Here is a 22495-nt window from a genome sequence, read left to right as displayed (position 1 = left end):
GCACGTAACAGTAATGAAGAAGAGGTACCCAGATAGCTGAATGGGGACCTAGAACCCCTAAAAATCATAAAAGCAAAAAAGGTCAGTTATTTCGGGCATATGATGCGTCATACCAAATATCGCATTCCTCGTTTGATCATTCGGGGAAATGTGTAGTGTATTTCTCGCGAGATTCTCGTGTGAATTTGGAGCTGCTTTTATATTTTACAGAACCCTTCACGTAAACTTTCAATTTCAAGCTGCAATCATTAACTAAATACGTTGGCAACTCCCCGCAAAATGCGTTCAAAGCGACAAATCTCCCTCCCGCATGTACAAGTCCCGACATGTTAGTTCAATTATTCTAGAGTCTAGCCCTTACCGTAGTTTTTGATCCATGAACTTTATTTTTACATCCTACCCTTCGTAAATAATACCAAAATAACTGTCGAACGCAATACTTTTTTTATATACCTCAAATAGCATATTATTGGAATTGAATGGTTCAACTTTGTTAAATTGAAATGCAAACATCTATTCTATAGATCTTGATAAGAAGCACGTTTTTCGAATACTATTCTACCCTTGTTAAAAAAATAAACCATTCCTTGGTATCGGTAATACATTTCAGAAATATTTTCTCAGAATAAAAGAGAGAATTCTCCAAGTTTAATTCAACCATTAAATTTTCCCGAGAGAAGGAAAAGCGCAAAGAAAAACTTACTTGGGTTATGTTTTGGAATGTAAGGGGTAAGTAGTCTGGTTCGTTTCTTTTCATATCCTTTTTGTGTGATGTCACCTGAAAATAAAAATAATCATTTAGACTCCTGTTGGTTTAACAAATTAAAAGTTTTGCTTTTCCAGGTGTCAGCGCAAATGGCGATGACGTGGAACTTTTTTAATCAAATATGGATGAAATAAAAATGTTAGTACAGCGGAGGAATTATTTTATCGGGTTAAATAGATGCATCAGTATTATTTATTTTCATTCTTATACGAAACAAGTCTTTCCATAATCAATTACAAATAGAATTTTAAGGTTAGGAAATAGGAAATAGTCGCTGGGGGTCAAATCTGGTAAAGACGGTGGAAGGCCAATCAATTCGAAATGCAATCACTTTCTTTTTATATAAATGGGTTGTTTTTTTGCACCATCTCCATTTATCTAAATACGTAATTTTCCGTAATACTCTTAAAGATGGTAGATTATCCCGTAAAACCGGTCGCTATTATTTTTTATGCCGATGAAACCGTCTTTGCCTTTTTCGGAGCTTAAACAACTTTCCTAGGCCCTAGGAAACGTTCATTCCAATTTGCTTTTGGTTTGCCAAAAGCGGTATAGTTTACGAATTCATAATTCTTGCCGATAGCCTCTTCTATCTTCTAACCTTAAAACGATGATCTTCAAGTACCATTTGGTGAACGTTTTCGATGATATGGTTGGTTGTCATAGTTTTTCACCGTCACAAAGGCTGGGCGTCAGTGAGCCCGAAAAATAATGATACAGAGTCTCTGTACATAGTGTCCAGCTCCTCTTTCACTTGCGAAGACGTATTGTCTTTCAAAACCAACATTCAATATGAGCTCGATACTTCATTTTCAAAAAATCTTCACATCGACCCAGTTATTCGATTTTAAAACACTGATCATTCAAAATTACTCGAATTGACAGAATCTCTAAACTTATATTGTTAATTGGTGACATCTTCAAGTTGACTTTAATTGAAACTTCACAGACAACCCTTGTAAAACACAAAACGATTGATGTTTCCAAAAAGCAAATTATATTTTCTCTTTTTTGATTGCTAATTAGATTTTCTGTATTTCATGTAGTTATCAGTAGAAAAATCAGCTAGATTCGTCTCAGTCTTGTTCTTGCAGAAAAAGAAAGACTAAGACCAGCTTTTGGTCCACAAGACCAATACCAAGAGCAGTACAAAATTTATACAAGACCATAAGCTAGTATTGCAACATTCACTTAATACCAAAACCGACTTTTGCGAGCTTAGTCTTGTAGTTGTAGAAAAAGCAAGACAAGACTCAAGTCGAGCTTTAGATTCACAAGACCAAGACTGTAACCAAGACCGAGCAATGCAAGATTTCTACAAGATCAAGAGCATGCAAGACTCTTGCGATCTTAGTATTGTTCTTGTTGAAAAGGCAAGACAAGACCAAGTCCAGTTTTAGATTCAAAACTAACCTAACCAAGACTACAACCAAGACCTGGCAGTGCAAGATTTTCGCAAGAACAAGAGTTGGTATGGCAAGACTTACGCAAGTCCAAAACCGAGCATGCAAGACTCTTGCGATCTTAGTATTGTTCTTGTTGAAAAGGCAAGACAAGACCAAGTCCAGTTTTAGATTCAAAACTAACCTAACCAAGACTACAACCAAGACCTGGCAGTGCAAGATTTTCGCAAGAACAAGAGTTGGTATGGCAAGACTTACGCAAGTCCAAAACCGAGCATGCAAGACTCTTGCGGTCTTAATATTGTTCTTTTTGAAAAGGCAAGACAAGACTAAGTTCAACTTTAGGTTCATAAGACCAAAACTATAACCAAGACCGAGCAGTGCAAGTTTTCTGCAAGACCGAAAGCTTGTATGGCAAGACTTACGTAAGTAAAAAACGAAGCATGCAAGACTCTTGCGGTCTTAGTCTTGTTTTTGTAGAAAAAGCAAGATAAGACTAGTTCACAGCTTTAGGTTTACAAGAACAAGACCAAGCATGCAAGACGGTATTAGTTTTGTTCTTGCAAAAAGAAACAAGATAAAACCAATACTACTTTTAGGTCGGCAGTATAAGACGGTTGCCGGTTAGTTCTTAAAATTCCAAAAGTCCAAATTCTAAACTCAACGTTTACGATAAAAGTTCGACTTTTGATCTGTTTCTCAGCAAACATGTTATCGATGAAGATATCAGATGTCGAGGTCTTACTATAATTCAGATACGTAGGAATAATTTTTCGGTAAAGTTTGACCGGACTATAAGCATGTATGCTTGAGTGGAAACAATTAACAATAAAAATAAATACGCCTGTGCTTTTTATGGTAGGGTATATCAAATCTGCATAATTGAAAATCATAAATTATTTGGACGCTGATTGCAGAAATTTGCAATAAGGAAACTATTCGGATTAAGAAGTGATAATAAAAGGGAGATGAATTACTGGTAGTCAAGGTATTTGAAAAATCCTTTCCTGTTTCGTTTGTGATATTTGTTATACGAAAAACAACTTTTTCGACAAGTTATTCATCTTAGAAAGGTTAGAATAACAAAAATTTTTCATGATTTGTTCGACGTATATATTACGAATCACGACTGGATTTGAAACTTTACTTTAGCTCCTGACAAGGAATGATACTCTGGAAAATAATAAAAATCTTGACAGTGATGGAGTAACTTCTTTTTGCTATTATTGATGTACGATGCAGAGTTGGTAAACAAAATTGATCTTTTTACTAAGCAAATTTCAAATCATTTTTTTTAATCCTCGTTCATGGAAAATGGAATATTTCGAATATAATTCGGTTGAATGAATTATCAAATAGAGGGTGTCTCTTGACTTATGCCGATTTCCAAAATAAAACTTTATATTCGAAGTATAGCCTATCTATGGTTTCAACTCAACGTTGAGGAAGCTCTTTGAGACCTTGGTAAAATCATTCTTTGATATTGGATTGGAATAAAGTAAGGAGAAGATTTTCGCCATGGATCTGACGGTCTAAACGTTGGATCTGGTAAGTTCTTCGAACTTATTCCGCGTAACTTTCGCAGTGTGTAGTTTGGCATTGTCTTGTAGCGAGAGATTCCAGTTTCAGTTAACTAAACCTGGATAAAACCTCATAAATTTTTAATAACAGCAAGTCGTTATCAGTCCTGATAGCTTGGGTACTTCCAAGGTAATCCTCTTTGTCTCCCTCGCGTTAGCCAAAGCATTTACCTCTCCTCTGCCCAAATAAGCTATTTCCATTGCCTAATCTGAAGAGTTTGTTTTACGATTTGCCCTATCAGCGTATATGTCCAGAGATCCTCAGCAGATTTCATTTTCTTTAGCTCTACAGCCAATGCCATTAGTGCCTCTGTGCTGTACGCTGGGTCGTGGTCATTCTTTTTGCGCTTGTATACTGTTGCTCTATCCAACGTTCCTTCTTTTGAATACATCCATGTAATAGATCTAGTAACAAGCTAATCTTGCTTTGGACCTTTTTGTCCTTGCTGGTAACCTTAAGCTTGAAATTAAAGTAGGTACGTCCGTTAAATCTTATCAGGGGGCATTACCATCACCGGTTTGAGTTCTCATTATTTTATGTCTCTTGCTAATCTTTTCAGTTCATCAAGGGTTTCAACATTATTATTATTATTGTTGATACTTCTGTTTTTCTTCTGACAATACTGTCAAGTTGAGTGTTTTGTCTTCATTTTTCTCATTGATGATTGTTGCTTTATCATTTGTATTATCTTTCTGATTCTACACTTATTCTAACTTGTTTTATCTGGTATCCTGGTACTAGGAGAGAAATAGGGCGTGGAAAACCCATATCACCCATATCGAAATGGTTAGTAAAGGATTTACAAAGGATAGGAGTGGATAGTTGGAAATGAAAAACAAAATTGAATCACGTACTAAACTATTCGTATAAATCTTTTTTGTTTTTATATCATTCTTTGTAAATTCGCTTGCAAATAATGCTTTTGATCCATTTCAGAAATCGATACTTAAATGGTTATTCGAAGAATTGATCCCGGAGGCATTAATAGAACTCGTTTTAATCCAATCATAAATTACAAAGGAGTCGCATCAAAAAAAGCCCTCCAGGATTTTTTGCAATTTCCAGTCTTCTAAATTACCATGTGAAATTGCAGATTCGGCATTGAGAAAATCGGTTAAATGCAAAAAATCAAATCAAAACATAGACGTAGTTACGAAATTTTTTAAAGGGATATATAAAAGACGATTTTTATAGAATACAACTGAATACAATAAAGTAAAAATTGATTTCGTTTTATAATTATTCAATCTCGTATAACGCGTCTAATTATTTCAACGATCCTTTTTCGCTTTGAATTCGTTGAATTTCTATTTTAGTCAATTCCGAAAGTGTACGTTCCTAAATCGAGCTCAAATGTGCTCTATTAAAGTAAATCTAGAGTCATCATTTATGTAAAATATGTTGGATTCGAGAACTGACGAATAAATCGCGACCGGACCGATTTCCGACACACGCAGGGAGAACGAGACTGACAGGATAATGGACTTTTCACGTTGCGACAACCCCGTGAATTATTTGTCAGGTGTTCCAGCTTAAATTTAAAGGAACTCTCTATTGACACAATGATGAACAGAGACAGCTCAAAGTATTAATTATAATGAATAAATAAGTTGAATTATGTCGATATCAGTAGAACAACTATTTGTAAACTATAATTTAGTAATAATAGATTAAGATTTTGACATTTTATAGCTTTGAACGGACGCAAATTTTATTATATTTTAAAAATAACAGTTTTCGGAAGTACAAATAGTTTATCTTCGTAAGTTTGGAAGCTACTACGAGTGGCTCTTTCCATATTTCTGGTTTAACAATTAAAAAAAATCAATATTTATGGTCGAAATTAGTATTTTTGAACGCAAAAAAGTTTATCCTGGTGTTGAAAATTTAGCTCGGTTAATTTAGCGTAGAAATCAATAAATATTTCTCCTTTGTTAACTTATTTTGGCTTATTAGTCACTTCTATTCTAACTATCACGTCAAATTTTGAGAATAAATTGATTTTTTTGTCGTTGTATTAAAAAAATTCATTAAAACTTCTGGGTCGATTATGAAACGTCCTCTATCTACATTCTACAACGTCTAATTAAGAATAAGATTCAAGTAAGTTTTGATAAATTTGTTTTGCTTTACTTTTTATGTATAGCGATCACAAAATTTAAATTATCTATCATAATTTCGTTCTATTTTGAGTAAATTTGGGAAAAGCCTCGAGAGGGGTATTATAAGTTATTAGCATAACATTTTTTTTGGGTTCGAAGGTACGGGGTCCTTCACGAGGAGCTCGATCGATATGCATATGGGAAAGTACTGCGACTATGGTTCTGAAAGTTTGCTTGTATGTGTTTTCCGAAATGCTCGTTTCAGCTAAAGTAATTTCATTTTTCTCAAACTTCCGGTTATACCGAAAGTGGACACAAACTTCGTTATTTTAAACGGAATGCTATGGTTTTCATTAAATTTTTGATATCTACGCGAATGCCTTAAGTCCACAATTTTTTAATTATTTCACATTTGCGAAATTTTTGAACATATACTAAAAAAATTATATTTCTAATTTTAAGTGAGTCAGGTCTGATATTTTTGGGATTTGGACAAATAACACTTTACAGCTTCCAAAATCTGTGAAAGCCTTGACGAAAATTTATATAGGGTGTTCAGAAAATGGTGTCGAATTTCGCTATCTAAAAACTTAATTTTTTCAAATGATAACCCCCATTTTTCTGTTTACCATTGGATTCTACGCTTTAAATTAAAGTAGTAAATTTATATATCTTTTGTAGAAACTTGAAAAAACTGAAATCTTCATGGTTTTTAACTGTCGGTTGTCTGGAGCGACAAAAAAAAGGTATCATATCAACAAACATACAAACAATGAAAACATCTTGACGTTTAAGCGTTGCAAATTTAATTTTTGATACGTTAACTTTTTTGTTATTCGTTTTTCGCCATCGGCAGGTGACAATCAAAAACCACGAAAATTTCAGTTTTCTCAAGTTTATACAATAACCGTTAATTTGAGATAAATAAATTTACTAACAAAGTCCCCTCAATTTAAAGCGTAGAATCCAATGGTGGAGAGAAAAATGGGGGTTGCCATTTGAAAAAATTAAGTTTTAGTTTAAATAGCGAAATTCGGCATCATTTTCTGAACACCCTATATAAATTTTCGTCAAGGTTTTCACAGATTTTGAAAGCTGTAAGTGTTATTTGTCCAAATCCCAAAAATATTAGACCTGACTCACTTAAACTTGAAAATAAAATTTTTTTAGTAAATGTCCAAAAATTTCGAAAATGTGAAATAATTAAAAAATGGTGGACTTTAGGCATACGATGCATTATATAAAGTTATATTGAAATTTCGCGTAGATGTTAAAAATTTAATGAAAACCATAGCATTCCGTTTAAAATAACGAAGTTTGGGTCTACTTTCGGTATAACCGGAAGTTTGAGAAAAATGAAATTACTTTAGCTGAAACGAGCATTTCGGAAAACACATACAAGCAAACTTTCAGAACCATAGTCGCAGTACTTTCCCATATGCATATCGATCGAGCTCCTCGTGAAGGACCCTGTACCTTCGAACCCAAAAAAAATGTTATGCTAATAAGTTATAATACCCCTCTCGAGGCTTTTCCCAAATTTACTCAAAATAGAACGAAATTATGATAGATAATTTAAATTTTGTGATCGCTATACATAAAAAGTGAAGCAAAACAAATTTATCAAAACTTACTCTTAATTAGACGTTGTAAAATGTAGATAGAGGACGTTTCATAATCGACACAGAGGGTTTAATGAATTTTTTTAATAGAACGACAAAAAATCAATTTCTTCACAAAATTTCGCGTAGATTCCAAAAATTCAATAAAAATCATAACATTCCGTTTAAAATAACGAAGTTTCAGAAAATTTTCAGAACCCTAGTCGCAGTACTTTCCCATATACATATCGATTCAGCTCGTTGCGAAAGACCCCGTACAAGGCGTGCTGTAAAAGGAACATCTGATGCTGGGCATATAGCCACATTGTCCTTTTGGTTCTGTAATTGGGAAACAACGACTCTCGTATTTTCAAGTCGAAATTCCATTGTCTTTTAGTAATTAGGAAATTTTTCATAAGCTTCCAAGTTAATTGGTTTTATATTCACAACCTCTTTTATTGTAATTGGTAAAAACTGGAAGGGTTTTTCCTTCAAACAACGATGAAAATTAAAAAGTATTTTTAAACTGCCAACTAAAATTGTACTAAACTTCCTCTTCAGTTTTCTTTCTGCCAGTATTGAAAATAGGGGTTTTTCTAGCTTTTTCAAAGCGCCTTTGTGGATCAGTCACATATTTTTCGGTGTTTAGTTTACATATTCAAATGTACTACCTTCGATATATTATCCTAATCTAATCATCCTTAACACGTATCCTAATCTAATCATCCTTAACACGTTGACTGCCACGGTAAGGTTCAGGATTCCGTTTAAAATGACAATTTGATTTAATTACATTATATTATTAAATTTTTATAATTATATTTTTGTTCGTTTTTGAATAAATTTTCTGTTCATGCTAGCCAGCATTGATTTTTTGATAGATAGAAGCCATCTATCGATATTCCGAGTTTAATCGTAGCTGTACAAAAATGGCAAGTCCATACCGGACGAGTTATCTCGTAGTTGGCAGTCAACGTGTTAATCTCGATAAAAATAATATTCACAGCCAGTCAAATTTCACTGTATATTGGACAAATTTTATTGGAAAATTGTGTAATTAACAATAATTGATAGTCTCGAAGAATGTAATTATAGAATTCGAAATTGCGAGAAAACGATATTTCTTGGTTTCATCCCTGGAAACGTCTTACAACTGAAATGGTAGGGGAGGAAAGGTGTCGTCGAGATACTTTGAATAAAATATACGACTACCAAAGCGAATCTAACATCGTTTTGCCCCCTAAAATTACACGAAAGGGAATTTGAGAGATGCCGAAATGTCTTTATACCGACCTACATATTAAAGAGTACTGTTAGTAGAATAATAGCGGGGTATCACGTGTAAGAATAAGTATGAAAATTAACTGCTAGTTAAATTTTACGTCAAACTCTAAAAATTCACACTTTTTCCATTTTTAATGCCACTTTGTGATGGGATGATACTATAAAAGTTTCGTTTAATAATGAATTTTCACGAAAAGAAAATTTTTGTGTAATTTCACACCAATAAAAGATAAACAGAGCTAAGGATACAAAAGGATTATACGAAATAATTGTTGGCCGTGTTTATACTATACCACACAAATATAAGGCTTTTGATTGTGTTAATGATAATATTTTAATCAACAAAATGCAGTACCTCTTGCATGGTTCAAGTCATACCTTACCAACAGAAGTCAGCTGGTAAGGATTGATACAAAGTAGAGTGTCCCAAGGCTCAGTACTAGACCCTGATCTCATTGCACTTCATTGGATCATATCTAGTGACCTAATCACCCTTAAATCATGGTGCGATTCTAATCTTTTTTATCTCAACGTTTCCAAAACCGAAGTTTTATCATATAAAAACACCACCACGTCGTTGAATCTGTAAAATTCTTGTTGAGGATAAATTCCTTGAATTGGGAGTTACATATTACCGCCTAAAAATCCAAAAAATCAAGTTCCTTCTACTTTGCGCCGAGATCAGTTTCCAAACAACTGAACTTATCCACCTCGGACTAAATAGCAGGGCTCATTGCATGGACTTCTTTAAAAGATTAAAAGTTTTGACTCTTCCTTCCTTATTCATCTTTGAATCCGTTTGCCTAATTCGTAGGCACGCTTCTCCAATTTCAGAAACAGCTGTCCACTTAAAACCTTTTCCTACCTACTCTACGTTCAGAATTAGTTGATGGCTCAATATTTTACAATGCAAAAAATGCACAATCACTTGACAATTGAAATCAAATCATCTTTTCCTGCATTTCGTAATAATTTGAGGACATATTTACTGAAAAGTGCCTTCTACTCTGTAACGACTCATATACTGATTATTATCTCTCTCTCTCTCTCTCAATATATCTCTTTTCATTATACGTTCCATGTTTTCTTGATGTTCGAGCAACAATCAAAGTTTTAAAATTGGATCAAAATCGATGTGTATGGGCTATCGCTTCATATTTATCTAAAAACGAAGTTGTTTAAGCTATAACCGTTATCGTCAAAAGCTATACGTCGTTGGTTAATAAATTCTACTCTGATAAAGGTAACAACATAAAATTGGACGAGCGATTTGAGGATATAAACGTCTCACGTAGCTCTCAAGTGAAATACCCACTAATATATATGTTTGTATAAATTAGAGACTCCGAACGAGAGGTCGTTACGCCGCTCTGAAGAGTCGCAACAACGTCGAAACTAGTCGGTAGTCGACAATCCTCCAATTTCAACGGATCGGAGGACACTAATATCACGTAATTTAACCCCAACTGTTTCTGGTAGTGGCTGTACGAATGATTCACAATCCAGACATTTCTTAAAACCAACGAATTGTCTTGGAAAATTGCGTGTTTGGTTTGCGAACCTAGAGAACCTTAGGCGAATATTTCAAGGATTATATGTTTCATTTATTTTTCTCAAATTCTAGTACTTTAAACATAATTTTTGATCGAATTGATTTATTTCTCCAGACGAATTAATTATTTAGCTACTGTATTTTGAACATTTGAACACATACATCAACGAACCCATATATTAATAACGTTTCTTTCGCGGTAAAATATATTTAATCTAAAATAAAAACCAAAAAAAAAGTATAGTTGCTTCGAATTTCCGTAGCATTTTAACTCAAGATGAATGAACAAATCAAGTTCAAGAACCTCAATAAAAGTAATATAAATGATATTCATATCTGGGATGGTGCGCGTTTCTCAAATAGAAACAACAACAGGATGAGTGAAATACGATAACACTTAACGCGTCCCGTGGGTACATAACAATAATAGCTGAAACAAATAAAATGCTTGAAGCCAGCCGTTGCTGAAAGACGTCGTTAACTTTTCAAAAGAAGAATAGAAAACTCCGCGATAAAAATTTGTGAATTATCTCGACATGAGAGACGTGTAAGAGCTCAAATTTTGTTAGAACTACTTCCTCGGAGATATTTTTCAGATAAAACGTCATAGAGAAAGAACGTATCATATGACCGAACAAAAAATTATAAACACAAAGAAAAAGTTATAAAAAGAAAACAACTTACTATGTAAGTTGTTTTATTTTGATAACACTACCCAATATGAAAAAGCTTTGGACTGAAAAATAGCCTATTATTATGTATTTTCATTTACTAAATTCAAAAACTACAATGAACAGTTCTGATAAACTCTATTTTTAATGCATGACATTTTTCATTATTTATATCGTTTTGATCACTACATTTCTTTATAGAAACAGTTGGCTGCATACTTTTGTATGAATGTGCACGTTTTAATGTCTGGAAATTTGACTAGAATGGCTAAAAGATGTACAAAGATCAAGAGATTTTGCTACGATTTGCCGAAAACCTACAACAACGTAAACCATTGATATTATTGTTCAACACTAATAGAAATAATTCAATACCATCAACTATTCGATAGATTTCATATTTATGAGTTGGAACTAAACAGAATCCGAATGATCCACCTTAACAGACTATTCACAGACTATTCACAGACTATTCACAGACTATTCACAGACTATTCACAGACTTCGTTTAAAAGCTGAGTGGTAGAGTGGTAGATCTTCCCTTCCATGATCAGCTGTAACCTATACGTCAAAGTTTTCAAATTTGGGACGACACCCATCCATAGGGGATACAGGAACATCCAATGCCTTTAGAAAAAGTCCCTGTTTGATGTGTATGACGAATGCTTCTTTTGAATTGAATTGGATGATGGTTTGAATAGGATGGCGGTACTCACAATCTCCATGTAAAGACAACATCGATGGTTTGATGAAAAGTGCTTGATCCAGCTTTTCTTAAATTCCTTTTTACTTGCTATTAAACAGGAACCGTCTAGCTGCCACGACTAATAGTTGATGATATCCAAATTGCACCTATAAAACTGGGTTTAAACAGCATTTATCCAAAGTTTGAACCAAGAAAAACCGAAGGAAAAAATTTTCAAGATTAAATCAAAACACTTTTTTGGTTCTCAAATTGGTTAATTCTTTAATCGAATTAGTTTCAGAAGAAAGGAAGCCTGGGGGGAAATAAAAAGGAAGGGTTTGAAAAATGAATTATGATTCGGCTTTAAAACATCATTACGATCTAAAATTTTTTGTCGAATTACTGCTGGTTTGAATGTTGAAAGACAAAATGAAACGTTCTTTTAAAAATACAGTGTTGACAGCTCTAAATCTTGTAACACAAAATATATATTACTAACTGTTCTTGATTTTAGGTCTCTTCTGTTTTAGTATTAGTGTTTCTTAGTAATTTTTGGAAGGGAGATAAAATTTGACTTTTCTTTAAGTCTATCAAAATATATTTTACTCTATTAGTGTACTAGAAATTGGTGTACTCAACTCAAATAAGGCGACAAGCAGTTTCAAAATACAAATTTCTTTTATATCAATAATACTTGTAAACTTTGGCAACGTTGTTGAGTTTACGTGCATTTATTTCTATAATATAAGAATTTATCAACATGGAATAGAAGGCAAAAACATTCTGTAATAGAAATATTTATTGCTCCATTTGATTGAAATTCTATTTTAGGATTTGTGTACTCAGCACGTGTAATTTTTCGATTGTTACTCATAAAACGTTAAAGTTTATTCATCCATTGAAACCGTGAATCATTCCTCGGTGAGCTGCGTACTTTATAAATCACGAAAAAATATTTGACCGAAGGAAGCACAAACTTGTGAACTACGATGATTATTGAAGGTGTTATAAACAAGTCGGTAAAACCACAGAACTTTTTTATGGTTAATTAAATTTGCGAGTAGAAAAGTAATTTATTAAACCGACAGCAAAAAATGGAAGAAGCTTGATTTATATGTAATTTGAACGTTAACAATCCAAAGCAGGAACTTTAAACGAAGCTAGAGAAGATGAAGAGTGAAACAGATTAGATTAGATAAAAAACAAAGTTTTTAATGTGGGGTAGTGTCTGTCACACCTCTTCTAAATCTTTAACCATTTAATACGGAGAGCGTGCCGGCGCGCTCTTCGATTTCTTACCCACTGACGGTGCGCGTGCCGGCGCGCTCGTTTCCCTTCGCTTTACGACTAGACCTCAAACTATCCGTTACAACCAAAGGACTCAGCTTTGTACTTCCGTGATTTTCGAACAGACAGTGTACAATACGCCGTTTACCGTTTTAAAATCGGACAAGTGAAAGTGTGCCTTTTTTTTAAATTGAATTTCAGGTAAGTGAAACACATTTTTCGTAGATTTTACTTTTGTTATAGTTATTAATTTTTAAATTCAACCTGTATATAAGTAAAATCATGTTGAAAAATGACAAGTAAATAACTAAATCGTTAATTTCAATATTTCGTTCAGTCAATTTTACGAAACTATTTTTGTATATTTCACAAGTTGTAGATAAAGATTCTTGCAAATTGGACCAAACTTTTATTTTGAGACCATTTTTAGAATTATCATCATTTTTAAATTCTTTGTTTGGTTTATTTAGTTATTTTTCAAGTTTTGGGTTATATTTCTCCATAAAACATTCTGTTTTTATTTTTTCTGATATCACTTTATTCTAACTTTTAAAACAATATCGTTTCTATATTTCTCGCAGGATATTTTTGTTCAATTTTTTAATCGAGTTTTAGAAGTTAGGATACGATATGATCATAAACATTCCTCAAAGAAAAACTCCGGCCCGGCCTGTCCAAATAAATCCCCCTTGTGCTTAATTGACTGTTTCGTGAACTTTCATAAAAATATGGAGTTGTAATTGTAGTACATAAGTATATTGTTTGTAAATATAATTTTAATTTAATTTATATAAATTTTCTTATGTTAATTTTAGTAAATAAGTTTTTGAAAAATTGTACATATAATAAACGTTTTATTAAAAAAAATCTAAAAGGTTGCTTATTTATTATATTTCCTACAACAATTTTATTTGATTGACAATAAAAAAAAATATGTATATGATTTTAAGTAATAACATAATTATATACACATAATGTCGCTTTTGATTTTTTTTATTGTTAGTTTAATTTCTCGGTCTTGGAACCGACAACGAATTAATAACAAGGTAAGTTTCGAAGTTAAGCTACTCGCTAGACAGGTGGACGGATCCTTTTACTACTGACGGAGAGCGTGCCGAGACGCACCCCCTTAATTATGGGAAATAGGATTAGGGGATTTTTTAAATAATATTTTTAATGAAAATTAATATTAGATCAAATAATTTGTTTAAAAAAACTTTTCCGTCAGAGCCAAAGGCTTATCTCAAATAGCCCTGTACTCAATGGCTGCCGTATTAAATGGGTTTCTATTTTTACAAGTTTTGTTGAACTTCCATGTCTTTCATGTCACTTATTAGCTTTTATTAAAACTAATACTGAGTGTACATCTTCAATGTCTGTGTCTTAGTACGTATTAAGTCGTCTAAAGCCCTGTAGGTATTCGATAAGTTTCTCTTCCATGTGATCCACTACATTGCGGATTGTATTCTTTTCTTAATTTTGGAAACAGTGGATAAAGACGTTGAAATTACATTGGTCTGGGTATTTTACCCAAAGGACTCAGATAAATCATGATTGTAACCATCGAAAATCATTGAAAATATATTATTTATTATAATTTTTTTCTTCTTCTTTATTATATTTAAAACTGACTTTATATGTAGGGAATGTGAGGACTTTAATATTGGATAATATTAATAAGAAAAGATGGAGGATGGAGTAAAAATTTGATGTACAACCAGAAAGCTAAACAAATGCGCAACAGTTTTTTAATGGTGCTATTATCAATAGAAAATATAAGTCAGGAGCCAATCTTATTTTTATTCTTCTTTTTTTGTAATGAATTCCAATGTAAAATTGATTTTTGGGAGAAAATTGACTCATAAGTCTGTTTAAATTCAAAAAAATAAGAAAATTTCGTAAAAACTATAAAAATAGTATGAATTTTTTTTCATTTCAAATCTGCTTATGACGACCTGAATAGTGTTATTTAATATTATTGTTGACCTGATAGATATATCTGATAAAGTTTTTAATAATAATTGGTTGTAAGTCGTTTAAATGTTTCCGTGACATACAAAATTTCCAGTAAATTGTTTTTTCTCGTTAAATGCTCAGTAATAATAGATTTATTATAATGAATAATTAGCAAAATAATAAACTGCCTATTTTTCTGACTATCTACCATCTATTCACATCATAAAACAATGTCAAAAGTTTATTTTCCTTGTATTAACGAATGAATAAAAATCTCAGCCTTCCTATTGTTGACCAATTCAGTTTATGAAAGACCTTGCGTCATTCGGGATTTCATTTTTTAATGATACTAAGTAGTTCAAGAAAAATAGCCTCGAAAAGAAAAATTAACAAGTATTACTTTTGACATACATATTGTACTGAAATGTGGTGTGTATATATTTCTAGATTTGGCCAATGCCTTCGACACCAGTCGTAGAAAACAGTTTGTTTCGATAGATGATACGTAAATAGATCAAAGTCTATATCAATCAATCCATTAGTTGTTTCTTCGTTTCTTGTCTCAAAAATAGAATTTTTTTTTATTTGTCGAAACTATATTAATATTTTGAAGTGTGATTGATACGAATTTTAACAAAAGTTGAAGCATTTTACAAGTATGAAGGTCACTTGACATGGAAAGGTCAAAATAATGTAAAACAATCACTGGCCATTGCATCCAACCAAAACTAATTATTTTATCTTATAAGTTATTTCTTTTTACAGAAGAAAGAAGATGAATTCGACATAAATAACGATAGTTTTTTATACAAATTGTTCGAGGAATCAATCAAGTGATCAGACTGATAATTGGTTTGTTAAGTTGGAATTTCTGGAACCGTTGGCGTTTCGATAACCAGGTTATCGTCTTCAGTATATTCAGTATCAATTGGTTTGTTGTTAAACCAAAAATAATGGCACAAAACTGATAGAATCTGATCGGCTCCTCGATAGCAACCCATTAAACGCTTTTAGGTTATCTCATTACGTACTTTAAAATTTTCCTCGTATCAATTTTAGATTCACTTTTGAAGTTTAAATTATGTTATAAAAGATGTTTAAGTAAAATTCCAATTAATTATAAATTATGTTTTAGTTTGTTGGAAGCAACATTCTATATTATCGATTCTAGTTCTAAAAATAATAACAGTCCAGTCACTTGAGCAGAAAAAAGGGGTCAACGTCGGACTGGGAGATAATAAGCCATAAACTTGAATAAACCTTTATTTCGGCGTTCGAAAAGTTGTTTCAAAAGTCTCATAAAATCTCGTGTCTGCGTCGTAAATTATTTAAGGTCACAAAAATTGGGTTTTTTTTGAGATTATGTTGGTTTTTATAGCTCCAATGATGTTAACATCTATTGTAGAAACTGTGCTAAAAATTTCCAATAGATTCTGAGACAAACGCAAAGTAAAATGTAAATCACTGTATTTATTTTTCGATATATATTCATTTTTAAAACAATTCAGTACATTCTAGCTTGGCTAAAACATTTTAATATATTTTTAGATTTCCCTAAATTATTATTTAGCAAAAGTAATTTCCAAATCATTTTAAATGTTGTTAGGTATTTGGATATGTCTTCAGACCATTTGAAAAAATATGGTCACATATTTTTGTAATCCAATTTAAAATGAAAAACGAATTTGCCGTATACTGACTAATTCAAACCAATTCTAAAGTACCAGAACGATGATTTACTAGAGGGAAATGATTCAAATTGTTGTACATCTTTGAATAATGATCAAACAACTTTGATAATTGAGGAAAATGAAGAAATAGTTGAAACATTTTATTGTAATTCAACAAAGACATCAGAATATTGTAAAGGAGATGAAAAATGTGTAAATAGTGCTTCTAGGAAGATCTCTGAAGAAGGAAGTACAGTGTTAGAAATATTGTCTATAAGTGAGAATATTACAAATACATTAGAAACACCAAAAGCTTGTGGTACTCCTAATGTAGTGGTTAAAAAAGGTGAAGGGAGGAATATGAAATCACCAATAGTCAAACTAGATGAAGATGTAATAAATTTCGATGTCCATTTGTCTACAAATAACACAGATGAATGAAGAAACTACAGCCATAAAAGATTTATCAAAAGAAAAAGATCTGTCGGAAATAATGAAGAAAATCTGTTAGAAAACATTCAAAAATCCTCAGATATATTTTTGAACAATAAATTTACAATATTACCAAATGAAATTATTTTTTTAGATTCAAAATTTGTTAATACTGACTCAACAAAATTAGCAACATGTTTAAACAATGTTAAAATAACTGATAGTATTGAGAAAAATGAATCTGAAGATGTACAAATAAATATCAAAACTATTTCAATGGAAAATGTAAAATCTCAAGTTATTTCGACCAAACAATCTATAAATGTTTTAACAAGTACATCACAACGTCCAGAATCAAAAGAAAGTGAAGAAAATTGTGTGGATAGTCCTAAAACCCATAAAAAAGACTCTGAAGATATAAGTTTAGTGGTAGAAATGTTGTGTACTAGTGGAAATATTAAAATAGAATGACCAATCGATTGTGGCAATCTTAATGTAGTTAAAAGAGGTTCAATTATCAGACATTATTAACGTCGTTTAAGCAAAATGAGTCGATGTTTTGAGTTGATTCATCAAACAGCCAGAAAAAGACAAAAACAGTTTCATTGGACGGAAAAGTTTTGGGAAAGTTATGGGATTATGTTTACAAATATTTTCATTAGACGTTATCTCATGTAAACGCATTTTTTGATGAGTGAGATAGCAACTGTTATTTGGAAGGGTCATTGAAGCAAATAAAACAGATTTTAGTGGCTCTATTGGATTGGTAACCAGGATATTTGCTGCTAGTGTTACTTACGAAGCTTTTTAAGTACGGAATCGTATAAGAAAGCTTCGCAACGGTTAAACACAAGCTGGAAAGAGCAACGATATGACAAAATTTGTCATATAATTCTGCTTCACCAAGAAATTCTTACTTGGATCAAGCGATTTAGAAGCCGATTTATCAATAATAGTTTTGCTGGATCAGTATCATTTTCACGTTACAAATAAGTCAATAACTAGCCTACTTCTTCGTCAAAGTTTAACACGTTAACATCCACGTACTTTAAGGAAAATCAACCAGGAGTGTGACGGAAAATTATTGAATCGTGAAAATTTACTGCAAAAGCATTCAACTTTCTTTTCGGGATTTGAATCTTTTCTTATTTCAATGCACTACAATACTTCTTCGGCATTAGATAACGCATGGGAATTATTCTCATTTAGTAGTTTTACCAAATTTAGCGATTGTTTCATGGTAAGCGAGGGCGTTTCAGCATCGTTAGTTCCAACATACGATAGATAAAAAGCAAGATGTTATCGATGATTCCGTACGGTTTTGTATACAAATAAACCCGAACTTGAATACAAGGAATGTACGGTCTCGGTTCTCACAGAGTTCCTTTTTTTATCATCTTCGGATTATTACAGGAAATTAGTTTGATTTGTTGTTTTTAGATGTCATCGCTTAAACATTGTAAATTGTGGCAAAAAAGAGATGGGAGAGATGCGAGACCGTTTCCGGGTTACAGTTCTAACAAGTACTGTATAATTATCTAAATTAAAAAAAAAATCGTTAGAAAAAGTACTTTGGAAGCATATGCGTGAAACAGATAGATAACGGTGTTCCTACATTTTGGTATATACGGGGTAAATAGTAAACAAATATCAGAAATTATACCTTTTCCTAATATTGTCATTGACAAGTACAGGGTGAGCCCTAAATTTTTGTACTCTTATAAATGATCTAACGAGGGAGCCGTGGAAGTAGAGGTCGAAGCTGTTCTCGTACGGTTTCCCAATTTTTGGAAATTTGTTCTCAAAAAGTAATTGTGTGGGAAAATGCTACGAGATTTTTTTCAACTACAGTAACATCATTTTGGGGATTATTAGTATATTTATTTCTAAGGAAATTTCTTAAAAGTCAATGACACATGGCTGACGAAAATTTAAGAACCAGGTTTTAAGGATACCAGCGGCGACTTGGACAATATCATTTTTAAAAAACAATTTCTCAATTTTATATTCTTTATTTCGAATAAACATTTGTTTGTATACAATAAGTTTTCTTTTCTGTTATATTTATATATTTAAGTTATATGACAAGTTAACTAGTTTGAGTGCATCAGTTTTGTTTATGGTAATCAGATCGCAGAGTACCTGCACTGATTCATACCGACTTAATTTCCCAACAGATGTAAAGGAACAAGAATCAAATAATGTTGAATTCTTCTTTAGGGGCCACACCTATTAAGATTAGAAGGTGAATATCTTACACCATAATTTCCTACAAACATTAAAATTTATTCTAAAACTGACTTCCCTCCACAAGAACCAAATAATGTTGAATTCTTCTTTAGGGGCCACACCTATTAAGATTAGAAGGTGAATATCTTACACCATAATTTCCTACAAACATTAAAATTTATTCTAAAACTGACTTCCCTCCACAAGAACCAAATAATGTTGAATTCTTCTTTAGGGGCCACACCTATTAAGATTAGAAGGTGAATATCTTACACCATAATTTCCTACAAACATTAAAATTTATTGTAAAACTGACTTCCCTCCACAAGAATCAAATAATGTTGAATTCTTCTTTAGGGGCCACACCTATTAAGATTAGAAGGTGAATATCTTACACCATAATTTCCTACAAACATTAAAATTTATTTTAAAACTGACTTCCATCCACAAGAACCAAATAATGTTGAATTCTTCTTTAGGGGCCACACCTATTAAGATTAGAAGTTGAATATCTTACACCATAATTTCCTACAAACATTAAAATTTATTCTAAAACTGACTTCCCTCCACAAGAACCAAATAATGTTGAATTCTTCTTTAGGGGCCACACCTATTAAGATTAGAAGGTGAATATCTTACACCATAATTTCCTACAAACATTAAAATTTATTCTAAAACTGACTTCCCTCCACAAGAACCAAATAATGTTGAATTCTTCTTTAGGGGCCACACCTATTAAGATTAGAAGGTGAATATCTTACACCATAATTTCCTACAAACATTAAAATTTATTGTAAAACTGACTTCCCTCCACAAGAATCAAATAATGTTGAATTCTTCTTTAGGGGCCACACCTATTAAGATTAGAAGGTGAATATCTTACACCATAATTTCCTACAAACATTAAAATTTATTCTAAAACTGACTTCCCTCCACAAGAACCAAATAATGTTGAATTCTTCTTTAGGGGCCACACCTATTAAGATTAGAAGGTGAATATCTTACACCATAATTTCCTACAAACATTAAAATTTATTCTAAAACTGACTTCCCTCCACAAGAACCAAATAATGTTGAATTCTTCTTTAGGGGCCACACCTATTAAGATTAGAAGGTGAATATCTTACACCATAATTTCCTACAAACATTAAAATTTATTGTAAAACTGACTTCCCTCCACAAGAATCAAATAATGTTGAATTCTTCTTTAGGGGCCACACCTATTAAGATTAGAAGGTGAATATCTTACACCATAATTTCCTACAAACATTAAAATTTATTTTAAAACTGACTTCCATCCACAAGAACCAAATAATGTTGAATTCTTCTTTAGGGGCCACACCTATTAAGATTAGAAGTTGAATATCTTACACCATAATTTCCTACAAACATTAAAATTTATTCTAAAACTGACTTCCCTCCACAAGAACCAAATAATGTTGAATTCTTCTTTAGGGGCCACACCTATTAAGATTAGAAGGTGAATATCTTACACCATAATTTCCTACAAACATTAAAATTTATTCTAAAACTGACTTCCCTCCACAAGAACCAAATAATGTTGAATTCTTCTTTAGGGGCCACACCTATTAAGATTAGAAGGTGAATATCTTACACCATAATTTCCTACAAACATTAAAATTTATTGTAAAACTGACTTCCCTCCACAAGAATCAAATAATGTTGAATTCTTCTTTAGGGGCCACACCTATTAAGATTAGAAGGTGAATATCTTACACCATAATTTCCTACAAACATTAAAATTTATTTTAAAACTGACTTCCATCCACAAGAACCAAATAATGTTGAATTCTTCTTTAGGGGCCACACCTATTAAGATTAGAAGGTGAATATCTTACACCATAATTTCCTACAAACATTAAAATTTATTCTAAAACTGACTTCCATCCACAAGAACCAAATAATGTTGAATTCTTCTTTAGGGGCCACACCTATTAAGATTAGAAGTTGAATATCTTACACCATAATTTCCTACAAACATTAAAATTTATTGTAAAACTGACTTCCATCCACAAGAACCAAATAATGTTGAATTCTTCTTTAGGGGCCACACCTATTAAGATTAGAAGTTGAATATCTTACACCATAATTTCCTACAAACATTAAAATTTATTGTAAAACTGACTTCCATCCACAAGAACCAAATAATGTTGAATTCTTCTTTAGGGGCCACACCTATTAAGATTAGAAGGTGAATATCTTACACCATAATTTCCTACAAACATTAAAATTTATTGTAAAACTGACTTCCATCCACAAGAACCAAATAATGTTGAATTCTTCTTTAGGGGCCACACCTATTAAGATTAGAAGGTGAATATCTTACACCATAATTTCCTACAAACATTAAAATTTATTCTAAAACTGACTTCCATCCACAAGAATCAAATAATGTTGAATTCTTCTTTAGGGGCCACACCTATTAAGATTAGAAGGTGAATATCTTACACCATAATTTCCTACAAACATTAAAATTTATTCTAAAACTGACTTCCATCCACAAGAATCAAATAATGTTGAATTCTTCTTTAGGGGCCACACCTATTAAGATTAGAAGGTGAATATCTTACACCATAATTTCCTACAAACATTAAAATTTATTCTAAAACTGACTTCCCTCCACAAGAACCAAATAATGTTGAATTCTTCTTTAGGGGCCACACCTATTAAGATTAGAAGGTGAATATCTTACACCATAATTTCCTACAAACATTAAAATTTATTCTAAAACTGACTTCCCTCCACAAGAACCAAATAATGTTGAATTCTTCTTTAGGGGCCACACCTATTAAGATTAGAAGGTGAATATCTTACACCATAATTTCCTACAAACATTAAAATTTATTCTAAAACTGACTTCCCTCCACAAGAACCAAATAATGTTGAATTCTTCTTTAGGGGCCACACCTATTAAGATTAGAAGGTGAATATCTTACACCATAATTTCCTACAAACATTAAAATTTATTCTAAAACTGACTTCCCTCCACAAGAACCAAATAATGTTGAATTCTTCTTTAGGGGCCACACCTATTAAGATTAGAAGGTGAATATCTTACACCATAATTTCCTACAAACATTAAAATTTATTGTAAAACTGACTTCCCTCCACAAGAATCAAATAATGTTGAATTCTTCTTTAGGGGCCACACCTATTAAGATTAGAAGGTAAATATCTTACACCAAATCTTTCTACAAACATTAAAATTTATTTTAAAACTGACTTCCATCCACAAGAATCAAATAATGTTGAATT

At 32.1% G+C, this 22495-nt stretch overlaps 1 protein-coding gene across 14 annotated transcripts in view; it reads right to left on the bottom strand.

Annotated features, from left to right (window-relative positions):
* Positions 1 to 22495, bottom strand: part of LOC130904046 (disco-interacting protein 2) — a 255151-nt gene that overhangs the window by 26754 nt on the left and 205902 nt on the right. For all 14 annotated transcript variants that reach the window (XM_057816564.1, XM_057816565.1, XM_057816558.1 and 11 more), the window contains one exon: positions 704 to 778. In XM_057816564.1, coding sequence (XP_057672547.1) covers positions 704 to 778 — 75 coding nt within the window. The remainder of the gene's footprint in view (positions 1 to 703; positions 779 to 22495) is intronic.

The sequence above is a fragment of the Diorhabda carinulata genome, chromosome 2 (genome assembly GCF_026250575.1).
Source record: "Diorhabda carinulata isolate Delta chromosome 2, icDioCari1.1, whole genome shotgun sequence".
In the NCBI taxonomy this organism is placed as follows: domain Eukaryota; kingdom Metazoa; phylum Arthropoda; class Insecta; order Coleoptera; family Chrysomelidae; genus Diorhabda; species Diorhabda carinulata.
The sequence above is the reverse complement of the archived record's forward strand: the minus strand, read 5'-3'. Positions and strand labels throughout refer to the sequence as shown.